The following is a 27,266-nucleotide window of genomic DNA, read 5'->3' on the forward strand; positions in this document are numbered from 1 at the left end:
AAGCCCCAGAGCCTATAAATCTAAGTGATGAAGAAATAGCAAAACTCTCAGATGCACAGTTTAAAACACTGGTGATCAGGATCCTCACAGAACTGGTTGATTATAGCCACAAATTAGGCAAATATATGAAGGCGAAACTAATTGAAATGAATGGAATTGCACAGGACACCAATAGCAATGAAAAGGAAACTGGGACTCAAATCAATGGAGTGGACCAGAAGAAAGAAAATAATGGCCAAACAGAAAAGAGTGAAGAAGCAAGAATTAAAAAAATGAGGAGAGTCTTAGGAACCTCCAGGACATCTGTAAATGCTCCAACATCCAAATTATAGGGGTACCAGAAGGGGAAGAGGAACAGCCACCAGTGGAAAACTTATTTGAACAAATAATAAAGGAGAATTTCCCCAATCTGGCAAAGGAAATAGACTTCCAGGAAATCCAGGAAGCTCAGAGAGTCCCAAAGAAGTTGGACCCAAGAAGAAACACACTAAGGCACATCATAATTGCATTAGCCAAGATTAAAATGAAGGAGAGAATCCTAGAAGCAACAAGAGCTAAGGGGACAGTCACCTACAGAAGAGTGCCCATCAGACTGTCAGCGGATTTCTCAAAAGAGACCTCCCAGGCAAGAAGGGGCTGGAAAGAGGTATTCCAAGTCATGAAATCTAAAGACCTACAACCAAGATTGTTCTATCCAGCAAAACTTTCATTTAGAATGGAAGGACAGATAAAGTGCTTCTCAGATAAGATCAAATTCAAGGAAATCATCATCACCAAGCCCTTATTATAGGAAATGTTAAAGGGACTTATCTAAGAAAAAGAAGTTAAAAAAAACATGAATGGTGAAAGGACAGCAAACTCACAATTATTAACAACCACACCTAAAACAAAAGCAAACTAAAAGGGCAGCTAGATCAGGAGTGGAAACACAGAAATGAAGATCTCAAGGAGGGTTAGCAACAGGGGAGTGGGAGGAGGAGAAGGGGGGAGAAGGTACAGAAAATATGTAGCATAGACAGTAGATAGAAAATAGATGGGGGGCAAGAATAGTATGGGAAATATAGAATCTAAAGAACTTGAGACACATGGTCATAAACTAAAGGGGGGGTAATGGGGATGGGGAGGTAGGGTGGAGGAGAATGAAGGGGGGAATAGAACAACTGTAATGGCATAATCAATAAAAATAAATTAAAAAAATAAAATAAAGCAATGTCTGTTAACCAGAGTGAGTGAATGAATTAATGAATTAATGAATAAAGGGTAAAAATTTTTACAGATGAAAGATTTATTATGCAAATAGAATCCAATGGAAGGTAGCAGTACCAGCCTTGGCTGGTGTGGCTCACTGGAGTGAGTGGCGGTCTGGGAACTGAAAGGTTGTTGGTTCAATCCCCAGTTAGAGCATATGCCTGGGTTGTGGTCCCCACTTGGGGGCATGTGATAGACAACTGACTGATGTAACTCTCACCCATCAATGTTTTTCTCTCTCTCTCCCCTCTCTCTAAAGGTCAATAAATAAAAAATATCTGGGGGGAAAAATAAACTTTTCCTTACTCCAAATTCTGAGTTAAAAAGAAAAGAAAGTAGCAGTATTAATGCCAAACAATGTAGACTTTAAGCTAAAAAGCATTGCTAGAGATAAAGAGGAATATTTCATAATAATAAAAGGTTCACTTCAAGAGGAAGATATAATAGTTTAAATCTCTATGCACCTAATAATATGTTTTCAAAATATACAAATCAGAAATTCTCAGAACTAAAAGAAGACATGAATAAATACATAATCACCATGGAAGATGTTTAACACAAATATCTCAGCAACTGATAGAACCAGTAGACAAACAAAAAAATCAGAGAGGGCAAAAATATTTAAAGAACACAACTTGAACTGTTTGATAAATGACACTATAGTACATACAAGGTCTGTCCAGAAAAAGTTCAGCCAATGTGAATATAATGGAAACAGTTTGCATGACATCGATGTAACCTGGCAGCCAAGGAGAGTGGATGGGAATGTACAATGTACATTGTCATGCAATACAATGTACATGGGTGAACAATGACAACTTCACTGTACTAGTCAGTGGGGATGGTAGATGCCACTGAATGAGCATGTGTACTGTATGGCTGTCACATTCAAAATGACTGAGCCAGTATAGCAACGAATCTGCATCAGATTTTGCATTAAGCTTGAACATTCCTCCACAGGAACTATTCAAATGATTCAGAAGACTGCAGCGATGGGCAACTGAAAGGCTGTAGCAATGGTAACTGAAAGATTCATCATGAAAATGTACCTGCTCATGCTTCACATCTTGTGCAGTTTTTTGGTGAAACATCATATCACCCAGGTAACTCATCCATCCTACAGCCCAGATTTGGTGCCCTGTAGCTTCTGGCTTTTCCCAAAACTAAAATCACCTTTGAAAGGGGAGAGATTTTAGACTGTCAATGAGACTCAGGAAAATAAGACAGGGGAGCTGATGGTGACTGGGAGAACTGTGTGAGATCCCTAGATGTCTACTTTGAAGGGGACTGAGGTCTCATTGTCCTGTGTACAATGACCAGTGGAACAGAACAGAGAGCCCAGAAATAAACCCACACCTTTCATGGTCAATTGATATCTGACACAGGAGGAAAAAATATACAATAGGGTAAAGACAATTTATTCAATAAATGGTGTTGGGAAAATTGGACAGGTACATGTAAAAAATTAAAACTGACCACCTTCTTACACTATATACAAGAATACAGTTTAAAAAAGAAGAAATTCAAAATGAATTAAAGATTTAAATGTACAACTTGAAACCATAAAACTCCTAGAAGAAAACATAGACATAAACAGTCTGGCATTGGTCTTAGTAATATTTTTTTCTGATTGATCTCCTTGGGCAAGAGAAATGAAAGAAAGAAATAAAGAAATGGGACTACATCAAACTAAAAACATTTTGCACAGCAAAAGAAACCATCAACAGATGAAAAGACAACCTAATGAAGAAAACAGATATTTGTCAAAGACATATCCAATAATGGGTTAATATCCAAAATTCATTAACTCAACACCAAAAAGAAAGTCCAATGAAAAAAAAGGGCACAGGACCTGAATAGACACTTCTCCATAGAGGACACAGAGATGGCCAATAGATATATGAAAAGATGCCCAAAGTCATTGATCAGAGAAATGAAAATTGAAACTACAGTGAGATGCCTCTTCACACTTGTCACAATGATTGTCAACAATAAATCAACAAACAACAACTACTGGTGAGGATGTAAAGAAAAGGAAACCCTCATGCACTTTTGGTGGGATTGCGCATTGGTGTAGTCACTATGGAAAACATCATAATTTTTTAAAAATATTTTATTTACTTATTTTTTTTAAAGAGAAGGAAAGGGAAAAAGAGAGGGAGAGAAGCATCAATGTGTGGTTACCTCTCACACACCCCCTACTGGAGACCTGACCTGCAACCCAGGCATGTGCCCTGACTGGAAATCAAACAAGCAACCCTTTGGTTCATAGGACGGTACTCAATCCACTGAGCCACACCAGCCAAGGTATGTCATAATTATTTTAAAACTCAAATTAGCCCTGGCTGGTGTGGCTCAGTGGATTGAATGTCAACCTGTGAATCGAAAAATGGCCATTTCGATTCTCAGGGCACACACCCCATTTGGAGGCATACAATAGGTAAGCAATGGATGTTTCTCTCACACATTGATGTTTCTCTCCCTCTCTTTCTCCCTCTTTTACCCTCTCTAAAAATAAATAAGATCTTTAAAAAAGATTTTTTAAAAAGCCCTGGCTGGGTGGCTCAGTTGGTTGGAGCATTGTCCCATACACTAAAAGTTTGCAGATTTTATCCTCAGTCAGGGCACATACCTGGGTTGTGGGTTCAACCTGATCCCCAGTCAGGGTGTGTACAGGAGGCAACTGATCTATTTCTTTCTCACATCAACATTTCTTTTTCTCTTTCTCTCTCTCTCCCCCCTCTTCCCTTCTTCTCTCTCTAAAATCAATAAATACATCCTTGGGTGAGTATTAGAAAAATAAAAATAGAAAACATTATGGAGGTTTCTCAAAAAATTAAAAAGAGAATTATCTCATGACCCAGCATTTTCACTTCTGGCTATATATTCAATGAAATCCAAAACACTAATTCAAAAAGATATATGCACCCCCACATTCAGTGCAGTGTCATTTACGATAGCCAAGATATTGAAGCAACCCAGAGCCCATCAATAGGCAAGTAGATTATAAAGTTGTAGTACATATATACAATGGAATATTACTTGGCCATAAAAAGAATAAAATCTTATCATTCGCAACAGTATGGACAGGGCTAGAGTGTATTATGCTAAGTGGAATAAGTCAGAGAAAGACAAATATGATATAATTTCACTTACATGTGAGATCTAAAGAGCAAAATAAATAAACAAACAAAACAGAAACAGACTCACAGACATAGAGAGCAGACTGATGGTTGCCAGAGGAGAGAATGTGGGGACTGAGTTAAAAAGGTGAAGGGATTAAGAAATACAAATTGGTAGTTACAGAATAGTCATGAGGATGTAAAGTATATCATAGGGAATATTGTCAATAAAATTTTAATAACTATATATGGTGTCAAATGTGTACTAGATTTATTGGGGTGATAACTTCATAAGTTTTATGTCTAATCACTGAGTTGTACACCTAGAATTAATACAAGGGGGAACCTAAAATACCCTGAAATTTATTTATAAAAAATTGTGTATTTATTCTTACATGTTTAAACTTCAGTCACCTTCAAAGTACTCTCCATTTTATGCAATACACCTACTGAGATGTTTTTTCCTCTGCTCAAAACTGTTTTTGAACTCACTGATATTGATGTCTTTTAGTCCTTCTGCCGCTTTTTATTTTATCTCTTTCACATTGGCAAAACATTTCTCTTTGAGGACTTTTTTCATCAGGGGAACAAAAACAAGTTGCTTACCATGAGATCAGGTAAATGGGGGGTAGGGCATGGGAGTCATACCAGTTTTTGGTCAAAAGCTGCTGAACACTCAGTATGGTGGGGGCAGGTGTGCTCGAAAATCACCCATCATAAAATAGGGAAACATGTTGAAAGAGTCTTCAAAAAAAATTCCCTGAAGCCGAATGCAGCCTCTTACAACAATGCCAGCTAGTACATTCATACAGATGGGTTTCTAGAACACTCACCTATCTGGGGAAGCTTGTACTACAAGGGTCCCACCCTCCAGAAGATAAATCTGGGTTTGTTTGTTTTTTGGTCCACCTCATATAATATTGTATATCAACTGTAATTGAACAACTTATACATTATTTTTGAAAAGAATTTTAAAAATACATATTTTTCATAAGGCTGTAGCTGCCATCAAGTCTATGTATGGTTTATTTTACAAGAGCCAGGTTAGTTTAATACCACATTCAAAGAATAAAGGGAGAAAAATGAAACGATTATCTCAATAGATGCAGGAAAACCACCTGCTATAATGATATATCCATTCATGACTAAAATAAAACTTTCAGTAACTAGACAATCACTTTTAAATTAATAAAGGTAGTTTTTTCAAAAACAAAAATGTCTACAACAAACATACTTAAAATTGAAATGTTAAAAGATATTCCCCTCTAAGATTAGGAATGGGACAAGAATGTATGCTATTATTACTTTTATTCAATATTGTCTTGACCATTCAAGCCAGTACAATAATGTAAGAAAAAGAGTGATATAGGCCCAGGTTTGTTTACTTGCGATGAAGACTGGGAGACATAGATTATCACATAGGACTTTTTTGTTTATTGTTGTTCAAGTACAGTTGTTCCCACACCATCTACCACTCTCCCCAACCCCAAACCATCCATCCCCATCTCCCACATTCAATCTAACCATTCCCAGGTTTTTAAAAAAAGATTTTATTTATTTATTTACTTGTTTGTTTGTTTGTTTGTTTATAAAGAAAAGGTAAGGAATGGAGGGAGAAAGGGAGAGAAACATCGATATGCAAGAGACACTTGGATCAGTTGCCTCTCACGTGCCCTCAACTGGGGACCTGGCCTGCAAACCAGGCATGTGCCCTGACTGGGAATCAAACCACTGACCTTTTGGTTCACAGGCTGGCATTCAATCCACTGATCCATATCATCCAGGGTCATGTAGGACTTTTATAAGGAAGTGCTTTGGGGATCAGCATACGTGCAACAGGGAAAAAAAATCTTTCCTCAAAAGCCCTAGACAAATTCATAGGGAGATCTAGAGTTGGGATGGCCCTACAGAGGTTTCTGGACTGGGGGAAAAGGGACTAGCCTAAATTTATACTCCCTCGTTGATCAGTCATTGGATGTGGGATGCCCTAGAAGGAAGGATATTCTTAAGTGAGACAGTTTTCCTCAAACAAGACAAATTCAAACAAAGCCTGTCAAACTGAGATCTGTCTCCTGGCAGCACTCCCAGCAGCTGAGGGAATTGAATGGGGACTGGGTGATGGATGACAACATTAACTGCAGACATTAAAAATGGCTTCAAAAAATATCAAATACCCTGAAATAAATCTCATGAAAGGTACATAAGAGTTTTTCACAGAAAACCTCAATAAATGGAGGTATATACCATATTGATAGATTGGAAGACTCAAAATTATAAAGATTTAAGTTTTCCTTATATTGATTTTTAGGTTTAATGCAATCAAAATTAAAATCCCATAAGGTTTTTCCCCTTGATTGTATATTATTGTGGTAAGAATATTTAACATGAGAACTACCCTCTTAAATTTTTAAGTGTATAATAGATTATTATTAATTGTGGGTACAATGTTATACAGCAGATCTTTAGAACTTATCTTACTTAGGTTTAATGTCTCTTGATTAGTAACTCCGCATTTCCCTCCCCCTGCACTAGATAATCAACATCCCATTCTTTGATTCTATGAAATTGACATTTTAGATACCTCATGTAAGTGGAATCATGCAGTATTTGTCTTTTGGTGACTGGCTTTTTTCACTTAGCATAATGTTCTCAAGGTTCATCCATGCTCACATATGCAGATTTTACTTTTATTAAGGCTGAATAGTATTACCACATTTTCTTTATCTATTTATGTATCAATGGATTTTTAGAATGCTTGCATATCTTGGCTATTGTGAATAATGCTACAAAAATGTGAAAGTGCAAATATCTCTTTGGGATCCTGATTTTAATTCTTTTAAATAAATACCTCAAAAGTAGTATTACTGAATCATATGGAAGTCCTATTTTTAATTTTTATAAAACATCCATGCTGTTTTCCACAGCAGGTGTACCACTTTACATTCCAAGCAACAGTGTACAAGCATTCCAATTTTTCCGTATTCTCACCAATACATGTTGTCTTTTTTTTTAATAGTAGTTATCCTGACAGGGGTGAGGTAGGATCTCATTGAGGACTTGAATGATTTGCATTTCCATAGTGATTAGTGGTGGTGAACATTTATTCATATATATGTTGACCAGTTAAATATCCTGTTTGGAGAACTGTTTATTTAAGTCTTTAGCCAAGTTTTTAAAATTCTATTAAATTTAGTGGGGTAACATTGGTTAATGAAATTATACAGGTTTCAAGTATACAACTGTATAATGCATCATCTGTATATTGCATTGTGTGTTTACCAACCAAAGTCAAATCTCCTTCTGTCACCATATATTTGACCCCCTCAACCCTTAAGTATCTCTTTTTTTCTTTCCCTCTCCCTATCCCTCTCTAAATATAAATAAATGCAATCTTTAAAAAAAAGATATCAGTAGTTTCTTCCACTGTCCCAACCCCCACTGGTTTTTACAACCAGAAGTTGTGAGGCTGTATTTTTACCAAGGCTGAAACCCTGGGCTACACAGTGTGGCCTGGGGCTGGAATCACTTACTCAAAAGGTATCCCACTGAATTTTATCCCCACACATGAATGTGGGACTGTCTGTTCCACCGGGCACTGTTGCTGCCTTGCTGACATCAGATTACTGTGGCCACACTGCATCCTCTCTGCCCCACCTCCCCGTTTCCGGCCCTGGTACCCATCTGGATGAATTTAGCTTCTTTAAATCCTTGGTTGTCAGACTTCCCTACAGTTAAATTTTCTGGCAGTTCTGGGTGTTCTTCATTATAAAATGAGTTTTGATCCTTCTTTTGGTTGTGCAAGGAGGTGAAGTGTATCCACCTATGCCTCCATGTTGACTGGAAGTCTCCTCCAATCATCTATTGAAGGACACTTTTGTTGTTTCCATGTCTTGGCCACCTTGAATAGTGCTGCAGTGAACATAAGGGTGCATACACCTTTGCAAATAAATGTTTTCAAGTTTTTCAGGTAGATATCCAGAAGAAGAATTGCTGGGTCATATAGTAATTTTATTTTTAATTTTTTGAGGAACCTCCATACTGTTTTCCTTAATGGCCATACCAATTTACATCCCACCAACAGTGAATGAGGGTTCCTTTTTCTCCATAGCCTTTCCAACACTGTCATTACTTGTCTTGTTGATAGCACCCATTCTTACAGGTATAAGGTGGTACCTAATTGTAGATTTGATTTGTATTTACCTAATAGCTAGTGAAGGTGAACATTTTTTCACATATCAGTTTTAGCTAATTTTAATTTTATAAACTTTTAATTTTTCAGCTACAGTTGATATACCATGTTATATTAGTTTCAGGAGTACATCCAAGTGATTAGACATTACTTAACTTACAAGGTGATCATCCTAATAAATCTAGTACCTATCTGACATCATACATAGTTATTAGAATATTATTGACTATATTCCCTATGCTGTACTTTACATCCCCATGACTATTCTGTGACAAATTTGTACTTCTTAATCCCTTTACCTTTTCCACCCATCCCCCAAATCCTCCTCCCATCTGGCAACTATCAAAATGTTCTCTATATTTATGAGTCTGTTTCTGTATTGCTTGTTGGCTTATTTTGTTATTTTAGGGTCAATTGTTTATAAAATATATTCAGCACCATTTTATTCTTCATATTTGTTATTTTTTCCATTGTTTTTAAAGAGCCCTTAACATTTCTTGTAATACTGGTTTGGTGGTGATGAGCACCTTTAGCTTTTTGTTTTCTGGGAAGCTCTTTATCTGTTCTTTGATTCTGAATGATGGCTTTGCCAGATAGAGTAATCTTGGTTGTCATGATTGACATGACTTTGCTTTTCATGACTTTGAATATTCTTGCCAGTCCCTTCTGGCCTGCAAAAGTTTCTGTTGAGAAATCAGCTGACAGTCTTATGGGAGCTCTCTTGTAGATAACTAACTGCTTTTCTCTTGCTGGTTTTAAGATTCTCACTTTGTTTTTAACCTTTGGCATTTTAATTATGATGTGTCTTGGTGTGGGCTTATTTGGGTTCATCTTGTTTGGAATGCTTTGCTCTCTCCCTTCTCCTTCTGAGATGCTTATGAAGTGAATGTTGATACACTTGAAGTTGTCCCAGAGGCTCTTCACATTTGCTCAACTTTTTGTATTCTTTTCTATTTTTACTGTTGTGCTTAGGTGTTTATTACTTCCTTTATTCCAAATTGCTAATTTGATTCCAGCTTCATCTAGTCAACTATTTATTCCCTATAAGTTGTTCTTCATTTCACTTAATGTATCCTTTATTTCTGACTGGCTCTTTTTTAGGGTGTCTATGTCCATTTTCATGCTATTGAAATAAATTCTCACTGAGTTCCTTGAGGATTCTTATAACCATTGTTTCAAACTCTGTATGTTAGTTTGCTTGCCTCCATTTCATCTAGTTCTTTTTTTCTTCAGATTTCTCCTGTCCTTTCATCTGGGACCTGTTTATTCATTTGTTCACTTACAGTCTCAGCACTGGAACTCATAGAGTGAGTCCAAGCAGGTATGTGTGCAAGCCCTTAAAGAGGAACTTTCTGAGACTCCAGAAGCCCTCCATCTCATGCAGCCACAATCCCTGTTGGTTTTTAAAGCCATAATTTGTGGGAACTTCTCTTTCTGGCTCTGGAAACCTGGACTGGGAGGTGTGGTGTGAGGCTGGGACCCCTTGCTCCTCAGGGGGAACCTCTAAAGCTGTGATATCTCTCCTGATTTTTATCCACCACGCATGGGTGTGAGACCAGCCTGTTTTGTCATTCCATGTGTCTGCCACTCCTACCAGCGTCAATGTGGTTTCTTCTTTAAATTCCTAGTTGTAGGACTTCTATTCAACTCGATGTCAGGCATTTCTGAATAACAGTTTTTCTGTAGTTTAGTTGTAATTTTGATGTCTATTTTAGCTCATTTTAATTTTTTAAAATTTTTATTTAATTATTTTTCAAGTACATTTTTTTGTCTATTTCTCCCATCCCAGCCCCCCCACCCTGTCTCCCCACCTCCCTCCCATTCCACCCCCCAGTCCTCATCCCTGTGTCTTTCATACCTGTTCCTCAAAATCCCTCCCCATTTTTCCCCTTAAATTCCCTTCCCTCTCCCCTCTGGTCACTGCCTACTTGTTCTCTATTCCAGTGTCTGTTTTTATTCTGTTTGCTTGTTTGTTTTATTGTTTAGCTTCCTGTCAAAGGTGAGATCATATGGTATTTGTCCTTCAATGCCTGGCCTATTTCACTCAGCATAATGCTTTCCAATTCTATCCATGCTGTTGCAAAGGGTAGTAGCTCCTTCTTTCTCTCTGCTGCATAGAATTCCATTGTGTATATGTACCACAATTTTTGGATCCATTCATTTACTGATGGGAAACTAGGTTGCTTCCAACTCTTGGCTATTGTAAATTGTGCTGCTATGAACATTGGGGTGCATAGGTTCTTTGAAATTGATGTTTTAGGATTCTTGGGATATAATCCTAGCAGTGGAATTGCTGGGTCAAAAGGCAGGTCGATTTTTATTTTTCTGAGAAAATTCCATATTGTTTTCCATAATGGTTGTACCAGTCTGCAATCCCACCAACAGTGAACTAAGGACCCCTTTTCCCCACAACCTTTCCAACATTTGTTGTTTGTTGCTTTGTTTATGATAGCCATCCTGACTGGTGTAAAGTGGTATCTCGTTGTGGTTTTAATTTGCATCTCTCTGATAGCTAATGATATTGAGCATCTCTTCATGTGTCTCTGGATATTCTGGATGTCCTCTTTGGAGAAGTGTCTGTTCAAGTCCTTTTCCCATTTTTTAATTGGGTTAGATGTCTTCCTAGAGTGGAGTCGTGTAAGTTCTTTGTATATTTTGGAGATTAAACCTTTGTCTGTGGTATCATTGGCAAATATGCTTTCCCATACAGTTGGTTGTCTTTTTAATTTAATACTGTTTTCTTTAGCCATGCAGAAGCTTTTTATTTTGATGAGATCCCATTTGTTTATTCTTTCCTTTATATTCCTTGCTCTAGGGGACATATTGCTAAAAATGTTGCTGCATGGAATATCTGAGATTTTCTTGCCAATGTTCTCCTCTAGGACTTTAATGGTGTCACGACTCACATTTAAGTCTTTTATCCACCTTGAATTTATATTGGTGTATGGTGTAAGTTGGTGCTCAAGTTTCATTTTTTTGCACGTAGCTGTCCAGTTCTCTCAACACCATTTGCTGAAGAGGCTATCTTTACTCCATTTTATGTTACTGCCCCCTTTGTCAAATATTAATTGACTTTAGAGAGTTGGTTTGATTTCTGGGCTCTCTGTTCTGTTCCATTGGTCTATGTGCTTGTTTTTATGCCAGTACCAGGGTGTTTTGATTACAGTGGCCTTGTAATACAGTTTGATATCAGGTATTGTGATCCCTCCTACTTTGTTCTTCTTTCTCAAAAGTCCAGCTGCTATTCAGGGTTGTTTATGGTTCCATATGAATTTTTGAAGTGTTTGTTCTATGTCTGTGAAATATGCCATTGGTACTTTAATAGGTATTGCATTGAATCTGTATATTGCTTTGGGTAGTATGGACATTTTGATGATGTTAATTCTTCCAATCCATGAACAAGGTATATGTTTCCATTTGTTTGTGTCTTCCCTGATTTTAGCTCATTTTTAAATCAAGTTTTTTGATTTTGCTACTGACTTGTATAGCTCTTTACATATTTTGAATATTAGCCCCTTATCAGATATATGGTTTGCAAATATTTTCTCATTCTGTAGGTTGTATTTTCATTCTCTTGTTTCCTTTGCCATATAGAAGTTTCATGGTTTAATTTAGGCCCAACTTTTTAATTTTTGTTTTTGTTGCCTATACTTGGCCTTGCCAAGGCCAATGTTATGAAGCTTTCTTCTATGTTTTCCTCTTGGAATGTTATAGCTTTTGGTCTTAGGCCTGGAGTTTCTAACCTATTTGTTGTTTTTTGTGGATAAGGTACCAATTTCATTCTTTTGCATGTGAAAATCCAATTTTCTCAACACTCTTTGTTGAAGAGACTATTCTTTCCCCATTATGTATTCTTGGCACCCTTTTCAAAGATCAGTTGAATGTATATATGTGGGTTTATTTGGGGGTCATTCTGTTTGATTGGTCTGTATGTCTGTATATATGTAAAACCAATATACAGAACCAAAGGAATAAATAGACAGCAATAAAATAATAGTGGGTGACTCTAATACCTTCCTTTCAATAATGGATAATCACCTAGACAGAACAATAAGGAAATAGAGGACTTCAGCAACAGTACGTAACAAATGAGCCTGTACCATATGGCTTGATTACTGTAGCTCTGTAATATAGTTTCGTATCAGAAAGTATAATGCCTACAGCTTTGTTATTTATTTCTCAAGACTTCTCTGGATATGCAGAGCCTTTTCTGGTTCTGAGCACATTTTAAGATTGTTTGTTCTATTTCTGAGAAAATGCCACTGATATTTTTATAGGAATTTCATTGAATCTGAGATTTGCCTTGAGTGAAATGGATATTATAACAATATTTAGTCTAACAATCCATGAACATTTGATGTCTTTCATTTGTTTGTGTCTTTAATTTTTCATCGATGTTTTGTAGTTTTTAGTATGTAAGTCCTTTGCCTCCTTAGTTAAGTTTATTCCTAAGTGTTACATTCTTTTAGGTGTTATTGTAAATGGGCTTGTTTTCTTAAATCCTTTTCAGATAGTTCATACTAAGTGTAGAGAAGTGCAACTGATTTTATTTGCTGATTTGTATTCCTGTAGCTTTACTAAATTTATTAGTTTATGTCATATACAAACAGAAACCATTTTAATTCTTCCTTTCTGATTGGACATCTTTTATCAGTCTTGCTTCATTCCTCTATATAGAACTTCCAATACTTTGTTGAATAGAAGTGGTGAGAGTGGGCATCCTTTCCTTGTTCCCTCTCTTAAAGGATAAGCTTTCAGTTTTTTTTTAAAGATTTTATTTACTTATTTTCAGAGAGAGAAGGGAGAGAGAAACATCAATGTGTGGCTTCCTCTTGCACACCCCCACCAGGGACCTGGCCCACAACCCAGGCATGCGCCCTAGACTGGGAATTGAACCAGTGAACCCCTGGCATGCAGGCTGGCACTCAATCCACTGAGCCACACCAGCCAGGGTACTGCTCTTTTTTGTATTTAGTCTAGTTAATGATTTGCCACTTTGGTTTATCTTTTCAAAAAACCAACTCTTAGTTTCATTTATTTTTCTATGTCTTATTTTGTTTATTTCTGCTGTAAAGTTTATTTTCTTCCTTCTTCTAACTTGGGATTTAGCTTATTCTTTTTCTAGTTACTAGTGGTGTAGAGTTAGTTTATTTATTTGGGATCTTCTTTTTTTCATGTAAGTATTTATTACTATTAATTTCCATCTTAAGCCCTGGCTGGTGTAGCTCAGTGGATTGAGCGCGGGCCTGCGAACCAGACAATCGCGGTTCGATTCCCAGTCAGGGCACATGCCAGGGTTGCAGGCAGGTTCCCTGCAGGCCAGTTCCCAGCAGGGGACGCTCGAAAAGCAACCATACATTGATGTTTCTCTCCCTCTCTCCTTCCCTTCCCCTCTAAAGATAAATAAATAAAATCTTAAAAAAATTTCCATCTTAGTACTGCTTTTGCCACATCCTGTAAGTTTTTACATGCTGTGTTTGTCTCGAGGTATTTTCTAATTTCATTTTTTATATCTTTGACACGATGGTTGTTCAAGAGTGTGTTATTTAATTTCCATATGGCTGTGAATTTTCTAGTTTTCCTTCTGCTATCGATTCTAGTTTTATTCCATTGTGTTAAAAAAAACGGGTATGTTTTAAATTTTCTTAAATTTGTTAAGAGTTATTTTGTGACCTCACATGTTATCTTTTCTGGAGAAAGATATGCGTTTGTGAAGAATGTGTATTCTCCTGCTTTTGGATGGAATGTTCTGCATATTTTTTTGAGGCTCATTTGTTACGTACTGTTGTTGAAGTCCTCTATTTCCTTATTGTTCTGTCTAGGTGATTATCCATTATTGAAAGGAAGGTATTAGAGTCACCCACTATTATTTTATTGCTGTCTATTTATTCCTTTGGTTCTATATATTGGTTTTACATATATACATAGGTTCTCTGATGCTGGTACATATGTAATTGTCATATATTACTGTTGGATTGCCTCTTTTATCTCTATACAATGTCCTTCTTTGTCCCTTTTGACAGTTTTGACTTAAAAGTCTATTTTGTCTGATATAAGTACAGGTATTTCTGCTCTCTTTTGATTACCATTTGCATGGACTATCTTTTTCCATTCTTCCACATTCAGCCAATGCTTTCTTAAATCTAAAGTGAGTTTCTTTTAGAAAGCATATGATTGAGTCTTGCTTTTATCAATTCAGCCACAACATTTCTTTGATTGAGGAAATTTTATCTATTTATATTTAAAGTAATTATTGATAGGGAAGAATCTACTACTGCCATCTTGTTAGTTTTTTCCTGTTAGCCTTGAGATTCTTTTGTGTGTATTTCTTATCACTGTCCAAGTTTGTGCTTTGTGATTTTTTTGTATTCATATGCTTCTATTCCTTTCTCTTTTTCTTTTGTGTAACTTCTACAGGTATTTTTTTGTGATTACTTTGATGCTTACATAAAATACTTTGTAACAACAATGTATGTTAAGCTAATAACAACTCAAGTTCAATTGCAAACTAAAACTTCATATTCTAACTTTTCCCCCCGAATATACTTTGTTATTTTTGTCACATTTTACATCTATTCATATTATGCATCTTTTAACTTATTTTAGTCATAGTTATTTTTAATACATTTGTAATTTAACTTTTTATACTAGAAATAAAAGTTATTTATCCACTATGATTACAGTAATACAGTATTCTGTACATGTCTATACATTTACTTTTACAGAGTTTCATACTTTCTTATGTTATCATGTAGCTAATTTAGTGTTCTTTCAAGTTGATAAACTCCTTTTACATTTCACATAAGGCAGGTCTACTGGTGAAGTTGCTAAGCTTTTATTTGTCTAGGAATGTCTTTATCTGTCCCCATTTTAAGGACAGTTTTGACAAGTAAAGTAGTCTTGATTGGCAGTGTTTCTTTTTTCTTTCAGCAGTTTGAATATCTCATTCTACTTGCTGTGGCCTACAAGGTTTCTGTTATACTTTTTTCTGATAGTCTTATGCGGGTTCCCTTGTATATGACAAGTCACTTATCTCTTGATGCTTTCAAAATTCTCTCGTTAGCTTTCACTTCAATAATTTGATTATATTTCATAGCGTGGATTTCTCTGAGTTCATTTAGTTAGTGTCCTTGAGGCTTTTTGAATCTGGTTGTCCTTTTCCTTCCCCAGATTTGGATAGTTATCAGCTATTCTTTCTGTGAATAATCTTTCTCATCCTTCCTCTATTATTCTTCTAAGACTCCCCTAATGCCTACATTGGTCCTCTTGGTGATATATCATAAGTGCCTTAGCTTTTTCACTTTTTTCTTTTTGTTCCTCTGGTTGAATTGTTTCTAATGATCTGTTGTATTTCACTGATACTGTTCTTCTGTTTTATCTAGTCTGATGTTGAAGCCTTCTCATGGATTTTTTTAGTTATTGTGCCTTTAGCTCTATGATTTCTGTTTGGTACTTTATAATATTTTCTTTTTTTAAGATTTTTATTTATTTATCTTTAGAGGGAAGGGAAGGAGAGAGGGAGAGAAACATCAACATATGGTTGTCTCTTGTGCATCCCCTGCTGGGAACTGGCCTGCAACCCAGGCATGTGCCCTGACTGGGAATCGAACCACGATCCTCTGGTTCTCAGGCCTGTGCTCAATCCACTGAGCTACACCAGCCAGGGCAGTACGTTATAATATTTTCTATCTCTCTGTTGAAATTCTCATTTTGTTCATACATTTTTATTAATCTTGGTGAGCATCTTTATATCTGTTATTTTGAATTCTTTATCAGAAGAATCTTATAATTCTGTTTCATTAGGGTCAGTTTCTGGAGATTTATTGTGCTCCTTTTTTTAGAACATCTTTTTTTTTTGTAATATAATTTTCCTTGACTGTGTTGGTTTCTGAACATGACACAAAGCCAGCATTGCTCCCAATCTTCACAGACTGGCCTTGTACAGGAGAAGACCTCCACCAATCAGCCAGGTCAGAGATTCTGGGAACCTCTACTAACTCTCCACCACAAGGGAGAAGCAAGTAGCTGCAGTTTTTGCCTACTCACTCTGTGCTGAGTGTGTATAGAGGAGCAAAGTATGGCATTTACCAGTCCAAACTGCCATCTCCATTCTCCCCAGGTGGTTTCACTGCCAGACCCATCAGAGCTCCAAGACTAGCAGAAAGATGCCAATTCTTTGGACAGCTCCAGGAAAGTTGTGGCACTAAATGCACAGATCTATTCTTCTATCTGTAGGTGTAAGCTGAAAGCTGGGTTGCTTTATCCATGCACTCTGTGTGAGCAGGTAGAAGGATCTATGGCATCTACCAGTTCCAACCATCATCTCTGTATTCCCTCAGGAACCTAGACTGTGCTAGACACCCTCAGAACTCCTATACTTGTAAGTCATATGCCAATTCTCTGGGCAGCCCTGATGAGTTGGAGCACAGGATGCAGTGATAAACTCTTTTCTTCCCCAGGGGAATGTGGATAGCTGTGATATTTTGTCTTGTTCTTTGCTCAGAAAGATAGAAGGTCTATGGTTTACCAGCCCAAGCCACCATATCTGTTATCCACTAGGTAGACCTCACAAAGTTCCAAAACTGACAAGACAGAAGCCAGTCCTCAGAATACTTAGAGTACCAGACATGTGAATCAGCTCCTTCCCTTAACTAGGAGAAGTTGGAAGCTAGAGGGGTTTCTGCCATATTATATGGTACCATGCTGCTGGTAGGGACTCTAGTGAGAGGATACCCCAAATCTCCCTACCAGCTTCAGTGTGTATGCTTTCATGTCTGCTCCAGGTACAGGAGCCTTCCAAATAGTTCCTTAATTTCTCACAAAAGGAGTCTGTCCATATATTGTTGCTGAATTGGTGTGTTTGTTGGGGGTTGGGAGGAGTTCAGGACTTCCTAATCCATCATGCTGACATCACTCTCCAAAGCTACCCTTCTTTTTGTGGAATGTGACTAGTGGATTCTAAAATATAGAGAAAATGCAAAGGGCCAAGAACTTACAAGATACTTTTAAAGAAAAGGAAAAAGTTAGAAGGACTTGCTTTACCAGATATAAAGAGCTTGTTATAAAGTTCAGTAATTAAGATTATAATATTGCCCTGGCTGGGTGGCTCAGTTGGTTAGAGCATCGTGCTGATACACTAAGGTTACAGGTTCAATTCCTGGTCAGGGCACATACAAAAACCAACCAATGAATGCATAAATGAGTGGAACAACAAGTCGATGTTTCTCTCTCTTCCATCTCTCTCTCTCATAAATCAATACATAAACATTTAAAAAAGACTATGGTATCGGTGCAATGAGAAATAGACTAATAGAAAAGAGGAAAATGTTCAGAAACAATTTCGCATATATGCAAACACCTGATTTATGATAAAGGTGACACTGTAGAAAAGTGGAGACAAAAGACATTCTTTATAATAAATGGCACTGGGCAATTAAATATATATATGGAAAAGATAAGGCTTGACACCTATATCTTGCCAGACACAAAAATCAATTCCAGATGAATTGTAGATGTAAATGTGAATGGCAAAAGCATAAAACTTCTAGAAGATAATATGGGAGAACACATATATGGCTTCAAGGTAGGGAAATATTTATTTTAAAAAAAGATTTTATTTACTTACTTCGGAGAGAGAAGAAGGGAGAGAGAAAGACAGGGAGAGAAACATCAGTGTGTATGAGATACATGATCAGTTGCCTCTTGCAGACCCTCAATTAGAGACCTGGCCTGCACCCCAGGTATACGCCCTGACTGGGAATCAAACCAACGACCCTTCAGTTAGCAGGCCAGAGCTCACTCCACTGAGCCACACCAGCCAGGGCTAAATATTTCTTAAATGGAACATGAAAAATATTTGCTATAAAGGGAAATACTAAAAGACTAGACACATTAAGATAAAACACTTCTGTTCATCAAAGTATACTATAGAGATTTGGGAAGCGTTTGTAACATAAAAAATACAAAAGTGGCCCTGGCTGGTGTGGCTCAGTGTATTGAGTGCCAGCCTGCAAACAAAAGGGTCATTGGTTTGATTCTCAGTCAGGCCACCTGCCTGGGTTGCTGACCAGGTCCCCATAGGGGGCGCACAAGAGGCAACCACACATTGATGTTTCTCTCCCTCTCTTTCTCCCTCCTTTCCCCTCTAACTAAACATAAAAGTGGTCCACAGCCAAGGTATATAAAGAATTCCTGTACATCTATAGGAAAGGGAAAAACAACCCAATTTTTAAAATAGGGTCAAAATACCTTTATAGGTACTTCACAGAATAAAACATCTAAATACATAATAAACATATGAAATGGAGTACAACTTCACTTGTCTTTTGAGGAAATACCAATTAAAATCACAATAAGATATTTCTTCAAGCTCACCTACCAGAATGGCTATAATTAAAAAGAGTGATAATGAGAAGTATTAGCAAGGATGTGGGACAACTGGAATTCTCATACATTTCTGGTGGGAATGTTAAGTGGTACAATCACTTATAAAAACTATCATCAATAAATTTGAAAATATGCATTCCCTATGACTCAGAAATTCTAATAATAGGTATATACTCGAGAATCGAGTACATATATTCAAAAAACATATATGAGAATATTCACATCATCATTATTTATAATAACCCCAATCAAGAAACAATCCAACTATTCATTATCAGTAGAGTGAATAAACTGTGGTATATTCAAACAAAGGAATAACATATAAAAATACAAATTAAAAACTACAAGTACATGCAACAACATGATGGATATCATAAACATAGTGTTGAGATAAGAACAAAAAATAAAAAGCAGACCTCCAAAACATATACTGTTTGATTTTATTTAAATCAAATTCAAAATGGGTAAAACTAATCTATGAGGTTACAAGTTAGAATAGTCATTAACTTTGGAGAAGGTGAGTGGTATACAAATAGGGATAGAGCATAATGTGAGGGTCATGATATACTAGTTCTATTTATTGACTCAGGTTCTGCTAAAATTAGTATGTTCACTTCATAAAAAATTCATTGAGTTGTACAATTATGATTTATGACCTTTTTGGTGTGCATGTTATTCTCCAATAGAAAAAAAATTGTTGAAAAAAAGAAAACAAATAAAGAGCTAAGTGATGAGTATTTGTAGAGTAGGATAAGATGGTATTCTATGAGGGCAAAGCAAGTGGTTCCTCTTGCTAATGCTCTTGGGGATTACAAGGATTTAAAATTTCTCTAGTAAAAGATCTTCTCTAGCCCTGACTGGTGTGGCTCAGTGGATTGAACACTGGCCTACAAACCAAAGGGTCGCCAGTTTGATTCCCAGTCAGGGCACATGCCTGGGTTGTGGGCCAGGTCCCTAATGGGGGTGGTGCATGAGAGGCAACCACATGTTGATGTTTCTGTCCCTTTGTTTAAAAAAAAAAGATCTTTATAAGGTAATTACAGATAAATTATATATTATTTTCCACAAGATCTAAAAAAGAAAGAGAGAAATGAAAACTGAAAGCAAACAAAACATCAACTTATACATATTACAGAAAGCTTTTGGCACCATCTTAGTGGTAATATGGTCAGGGCTCCTTATTTTACTTTTCTTTGGTAAAGATTTTATTTGTTTATTTTTAGAAAGAAGGGAAGGGAGGAAGAAAGAGAGGGAGAGAAACATCAATGTGAGAGAGAAACATTGATTGGTAGTCTCTTTCACATCCTCAAACGGGAACCTGGCCGGCAACTCAGGTACATGCCCTGGCCAGGAATTGAACCAGGGACCTTTTGGTTTGTATTATGACACCCAACCAACTGAGCCATAGAAGTCAGGGCTCCATTTTACTTTCAAATAATTCTAGAAGCCAGTGAAACATACCAATGGAAATACTTACCGATGCATAGCTGATTATTTAGAGTTATCAAGACCTGAAGGAAAGAGGCCTGTTACATAAAGAGAAAGTGTCTTGGTTTTATATAAACATCTCCAAAGGCCCAAAATAATATTCAACTCAACAACTACTTAAATACTCTAAATATAACAAGTACTGTGTCAGGTATTATGGAAAAAGACAAAAAAAAAAAAGAAGGCAGATCTCTGAGGAGTTCTAGTATAAAGACACAAGATTTATTGATTTACTTAATCCTCAACTGAGGATGTGTTTACTGATTTTAGAGAGAGGGAAGGAGGGAGAGGGAAAGAGAGAGAAAGAGAAACATCAGTTGGTCACTTCCTGTATGTACTCCAACTGGGGATTGAATCCACAATATATATATATATATATATATATATATATATATATATATATATATATATATATATATATATATATATATACTGTGACCCAGAATCAAACTTGCCATCTTTTGGTGTATGGGATGATGCTCCAACCAACTCAGCTGCAGGCCAGGGTAAGACACAGGTTTATTAAACAAAACGACAGCCACAACAACTATAGAATGATCCCAAGACAAGACATGCTGGGTAGGTTGCAAGAATACAGTTACTGAAAAAGAAAGTGAGATAGGTATAATGGAGCAGTTGGTCAAAAGCTTTGAATGCCACATTGAAAATTCTAGATTTAAATCTATAGAAAACTATTTTACCTGGATCCCACTCCTTCCAAAAATTTCCTTGGATTTAATGATTCCTAGTTATTTTCTTGATCAACTAACATCAATAAATAATGTCAAATCTGGATAACTAATGTTCTATCTAGTTAAACCAGGAGATGTTCTGTGAAAAGTAAAATTAAACTTCTATAACATTACCTCAAGTAATTCTGAACACATGCCAAATACCCCCAACAGTCCCTAATAAACCCTTATTAAGCTACCCATTCAGCCCTGGCTGATGTGACTCAGTGGATTGAGTGCCAGCCTGAGAGCCAAAAGGTCACTGGTTTGATTCCCAGTCTAGGACACATTCCTGGATTTCAGGCCAAGTCCCCAGTTGGGGCTGTATGAGAAGCAACCAAATCTCTCTCACATTGATGTTTCTCTCCCTACCTTTACCCCTTCCTTCCCCTCTGTCTGAAAGTAAATAAATAAAAATTAAAAATCTTGAAAAATAAAATAAAATAAACTACCCATATATATTTTTCAAAATACTTCTTAAGCCTTAGAGTTTCAGTTTAGATTATCTTTTGCGGCAATTATTTGAATGAGATCCTACTCTAATTTGCCTCCTCCCCAAAATAATCTTTGAGGCATTAAAAGATATCTAATACCTAACATAGATTCTGGCTCCCAGCAGGCTTCTTATTTATTGACCTAAATGGTTAATTTACACTGGTATATTAACCTAAGCCATCTCTCTCATGGTTTAATAGACTTTGATTATATTCCTCCCTCAACCTTTCTCTCTCTAAACTGAAAAAAAATACAATTAGAAACTCCCTTCATCCCTTTGATTAATTTAATTGGGTTTCTGGGGACTTTTATCAGCTGTTAGGTTTTTTTAAGGAGCAACCACCAGAATTTCCTATATGATGGTGGATGTAAATCCACTTTTGGTCTTTTACATGAAAAAGATAAAAGGTTTTGTTTTGTCATGGTTTTCAACACCCTTCCTTATGATGCACACCATATTCTTGGCTTTGAGGACAACAATCAGAACTAGGCCAACTTCACAGAATGATCAACAGTGATTTTTTTCGCTCTTAACAATCATACTGTGTATTGTCTAACTCAGAGATTGGTGTTTCTCTTGAGATCATCTGAACTACCCAGATAAATGTACAGGTACTCCACTACTGCAGCTGAAGAAGAATTATAATTCCAGGTCTGAGTGACCAAAGCACTTTTTATCATAGCAACCGTGTTCCCACTGGGGAGGCTTTCCTATAACAATTTCCTTGGAGAACTTTGCTGATCTCTCTGTGTATCCTGACTGCTGTAATTTCCTTGTCTACTCTGTTTTTTAAAAGTTTTTAAATTGAGGTATGACAGATGTACATCTTCAGTGATTTCCATACATCCTCAGTAATTTCTAGATCCCTTTCTCGGGTCATAACTGAGACCATCATATCATAAGCATGGAGAGGTTTGAATAGCCTTTTACAATGACATACCTTTGACTGTTCTGCTCGTTTGATCTCATGGGATCATCCTGCAATTTATTCTCATCAGTTTGACTTTACTCCTTGCAGATAACTGGTGAAAAACCTGAATGTTCTGCCCATTGAAGAGTGTATTGATTTTATCTTTCTTCTTCTCCATGTAAGAGTTACTGTAACAGCATTTGTCTTTGTTGGAAAACTAAAATATAAAAATATGACCTATGTGTCAAATTCCACAAGGCTGTTTACTTCCTTATTTATGAACCAGAATCTGTCAGCACAACTTAAAATCTTGACTGTCAGCAGATACTGCAATTAAATGTCCCTGCAAAGCCAGCAGAGGGTGCACCAGGGCACTAGAAATTTTACCCAAAATGTAGCAATATCAATTTAACTCTCAAAGCCAATCAACTTTTTCTCTCTTTTTTTCTTTTTGGTACACTAAAGCTAATATTCTCAAGATAAACTTAAGTTTAATCTGGGCTGAAATTCCTTCAAAGCTTGTTCCAATTCTCCTAAAAGTGAAATTCAGGAAGAATATGGAATACATAGTTAAACTTAGTCTGGCCAAAATATAGATAGAGTATAAGAAAGTGATGCAGATCTGTGCTATGTACTTTGGAAAAATTCTACTGTGAAGATCTACCCACTGTCTCTGAAAAGGCTCCAGGAAGTAGTATGCTATAGGCAAATGGGCATTGAACTGGGAGTCAAGAGAGAAATTTCCATTCTAATTTTGACATAGTTGTATGACCTTGGCCAAGTCACTCCCCCCTCAGAGCCTATGTGTTTTCCAAGAGTATCAAACAAAGTGGACTCATGTGGCCACTCACAACTCTAAGAAAAACTCTGACTGCAATTGATGTCAGCAAATGTAAGGAGACAGTATGCATGCTTCTATTACTCAAAAACATTAGAACAGAAAAAATAGAAGACAGAAGACTGGGAGCTGTATTTAAACCCAGACAGAAGTATTTGCTGTGCCCTGCAAAGAATAGGCAACTAAATGCCATCATAGACCTGTGAAAATTCCACCCGATCACAGAAGCCCTCAAGTCCAGCTATCCTGCTAAACCTTAGTCTGTAAACATGGCTCTGTCCACTCTGAATGCCAAAGAGCCTTGGCCACCACTTCACTATAGAAGTTTGATTCCTTCATCTTTTCACATAATATTAATGTTCAGTTGCTAGGTATTCTACTGGGCATTGGAGGGGGTGGTGGATAAAGGGAGCCAGAATCCTAGTTAATTATCATTTAGCTACAGAGTTTAAATTTCAAGTAAGAGAAGCGTGTCTACCGATTGTCTTATTTGATAAGTTGTTGTTGTATAAGTTGGTGTTTGCTAGCAAGACATTTTAAGGCTCGGGCAACTTTACAATACACATCGTAGAAAAATGTGTCAGTCCTAACATTATAGTATCATCATGAATGCAATGCCAGCTCTGGACGGGTGGTCAAAGTAGAGTAAATAATGTTTACAGAGTATGACAATGACCTGGATGTGGTAGTAAATACAGAATCTCTTGTTTCCTCATCTCAAAGAACTTGTTAGCACAACTTGCCCTTTTCTCCAAGAGGAACAAGTTCACTATTACTCCTCAACCACCACAAAAGGATTCTTGGATGATTCTCTTTAATTTCACGTAAGATAAAATTTGGAACTCAAGAGGATACTTACTTTAAGCGCACTAAACTTACTTGAATAAAGAGCTAGAAAGAGTAGAAAACAAACAGGAAAGCTAATAGTTTGCTAACAAGGACACAGACGCCATAAAGGCTGCAACCAAACCAAACCAAACCAAACCAAACCAAACCAAACCAAACCAAACTAAACAAAACAAAAAACTCTTGAGAGATTACTTCTGAGTAATTAATTATTCCATCAGCAGATTCCTGTTCTCCAGACAGTAACAGCAAGACACTTCACACCCGCCCTCTCCATCACACTCCCCCGAAACAGTCCGAACCAGCATGCAAAGGGTGAATTTTATTTCCATAGATTTTTTACATTGCTCTTCAGAAGTTGTCTATCAAGACAGCATATTTCTACCAGAATTCCTTAGGGGCGCTGATCCTCACTACAACAGCCAGGACAAGCAGTCTCAAATTGCAGGTAAGTGTGAACAAACCCACGTTCTGGTCAGCGCACAAGGACCCGTGAAGAAAACGCGATTAAAAGTTGTTTCAACGGGCGTGGAGCAGTTATTACAGCTGTTTACAGCTCCAACTCCAAATGAGAGCCTGCTAGTGCTGGCATCAGCTCTGGACACGGAAAAACAAGCACCGCGGGCAGCGAAGCTCACCCAGGAGCTGAAGGGCCAAGCTGCTGCTGTTAGTCCGCCAGAGGGGCAGCGCCCGCATCTCCACGCCGCAGCGGGGCCGGAGCGCAGCCAGCTTTCCCGGAGGCAGCCTGTAGCCGGGGGCAGCAGGGGTGGGCGGGAGCTCCCAAGTCCAGGGGTCCTGAGACAGTTTGGGTGACCTGGGCTGGGGACCAAGGACAACTGGCCCCGGGGCAACTTCTCTCCTGCCCATCCACTCCCTCCCTGGTCCTGCCCTCCAACTTGGCTCAAGGTGCTAGAGTCGCTCCAGGGCCCGGTGGGGGAGGGCCCCCGCCCTAACCATAAGGAGAGGGGGCCTCTACCGCCGCTGCCCCAACTAAGTGACTCACCTGGTGCCCGTCCTGGGACTCTGGTGGGAGAGTGGTTTCTCCGGGTTCTAGCGGCTGCTGCTGAAGTGACGGCTGCCTGAAGTGGCGGGTGATGGGACCGTCAGGGTCAAGGCCACCAGGGCTGCTCAGGGTGCCAGAGGTGCCAGGGGTGCCGGGGACACCAAGATGGGACTCAGCTCCCCGTTCCCGCCGCAACTCGGAGCGCAACTCTAGGTAGCAGCACAATGTCAGCAGGTGGAGGGCCAGCGAGAGGCCAAAGAAGCCCAGGAAGAGCCGGCAGCTGTTCCCCTCTCCCGCCCGGGCAGGGGCCCCGCGACAGCCGCAGCCCTGGCTCTCCCGCTCCCGCGGCGCTGCCGCGGTCAGGGGCTCCTTGCGCTCTACCTCGGGGTAGCCCATGGCCTCCGGAACGCCCACTGTCTGAGACCCGGGAGCCGCCGCGTCTGCCTCAGCCGTTCACGACCCCTGACAGGCGGCTACTGTCCTGCCATGGGCTGGGGGCTGCACGGACCCGTTCCTGCACAAGGAGGCTGGGCGGGACGGAGCAGGGAGAAGCCGACTGTGCAGCTCCACTCCGCCGAGGGGTGGGAAAGGGAGGAGGAGGGGCGGGAGAAAGGGGCGGCTCGGCCCGCCGAGGAAATCAGGGTGGAGGCCCAGGCCAACACCGCCCCATCCCTCAAACTGCTCCTGGGACGGCCAACCACCGGCCCGCCAAGCCTGGGAGCCCCGCCCCTTGGCGTTACACCCCGGGCCTCCAGCCGCAGGGCGGAGCCTGGGGGGTGTGTGGGTTCACCTCAGTCTGGTGACCCCACCCAGCTCTTCCCGCTTGCCCCATTTCAGTTGGTGATTGCCGCTGTCGTTCATCCCTGGACTCCGCCCCAATTTAACCCTTTAGCGCCAGTACAGGGAAGGGGATTAAAGAAGGGGGAGGCTGAGAAGAATTTGGGAACCTAAGAAAGTAGAGCAAGGAAAAGGAGGCAGGAACTAGTATTAATAGAAATGTTTGCAATTAACTGCAGTTGCTAATAACATCATCCAGTACTTATCTGTTGCTTTCAATCTTCAAAGCGTTTAACAGACGTTAAACTAATTAAAACAGTTCTGGGTTTGGAACGAAACCATGCCTGCTGTGTTTGCAATCCAATAGCGCGCCAAAAGAAAAGGAGACTCAGGAGCCAGGGAGCCAAAGGGGGTTAGAATGGGATGGAATGGAAGCAGCCCCACTCCTAGAGTGAGTCTGGGGCTTCAGTCTAAATGATGAAGAAGCCCACTTGTGCCAGGTGGAACTGAACTGCTGTTGTCCCACGCAGCGTAAAACAGTCCCCTAGGATCTTGATACACTAATATATATATATATATATATATATATATATATATATCCCTTTACAATGTAGAAAGTGCCGTATGAGAGAATCCACAGCCAATATAATTTCTCTCCTTCCACCACAGCAGGAGTTTTGAGTGGAGAACATGTGTCCCCAGTGAGCAAATGAGGAAACTGATGGCCAGGATGAGGTGGATTTTTACAAGGGTGGTCCACAGAATGGCCAGACAGTATTGGCATCTCTATTTGCAGGCAACTGTTCTGGCCTCTCCACCCCTCCCTCCTCTCCCTGGAGTAGTCCCTGGGGAAGGTTCAACAAGTCAGCCAAATGTTCCAGATGTACACTGCTGTGACTACAGCATCTTCGACAGCTGCACCAATCAGCAAAGGGTTCATAACCAAAAAGAAAAAAAGAAAAGAAAGAGTGGCAAATATCAGAACGACAGACCCTGAAGTGAAGGATGGAAAGGATTAGTTCAGTTGCCATTGACAAGAGTTACTAGTCTGAGATTATAGACAGTGAAATAACCATAGCAGAGGAAATACGTATGCTTCTTGGCCACTATGCACTCCCATTCCCATGTTATGAATAATTAGCAGTTTTATTGACTTGAAGAGGGTAGGCCTATGTGCTAGGCTGGATGGGGGAAAAATAGGAGAAATACAAAAAATGAGAAACAAGCAAACA

The 27,266-nt window shown here is 38.6% G+C and overlaps 1 protein-coding gene across 5 annotated transcripts in view; it reads right to left on the reverse strand.

The window, feature by feature from the left end:
* EDA (ectodysplasin A) overlaps positions 1–25,823 on the reverse strand; it is a 371,738-nt gene extending 345,915 nt beyond the window's left edge. For all 5 annotated transcript variants that reach the window (XM_053656664.1, XM_053656663.1, XM_037133124.2 and 2 more), the window contains exon 1: positions 25,258–25,823. In XM_053656664.1, coding sequence (XP_053512639.1) covers positions 25,258–25,653 — 396 coding nt within the window. In that variant the 5' untranslated portion in view covers positions 25,654–25,823. The remainder of the gene's footprint in view (positions 1–25,257) is intronic.
* Between the last annotated feature and the right edge of the window lie 1,443 nt (positions 25,824–27,266).

Source organism: Artibeus jamaicensis, unplaced genomic scaffold (genome assembly GCF_021234435.1).
Source record: "Artibeus jamaicensis isolate MK-2021 breed Jamaican fruit bat unplaced genomic scaffold, CSHL_Jam_final scaffold_2375, whole genome shotgun sequence".
Lineage (NCBI taxonomy): Eukaryota > Metazoa > Chordata > Mammalia > Chiroptera > Phyllostomidae > Artibeus > Artibeus jamaicensis.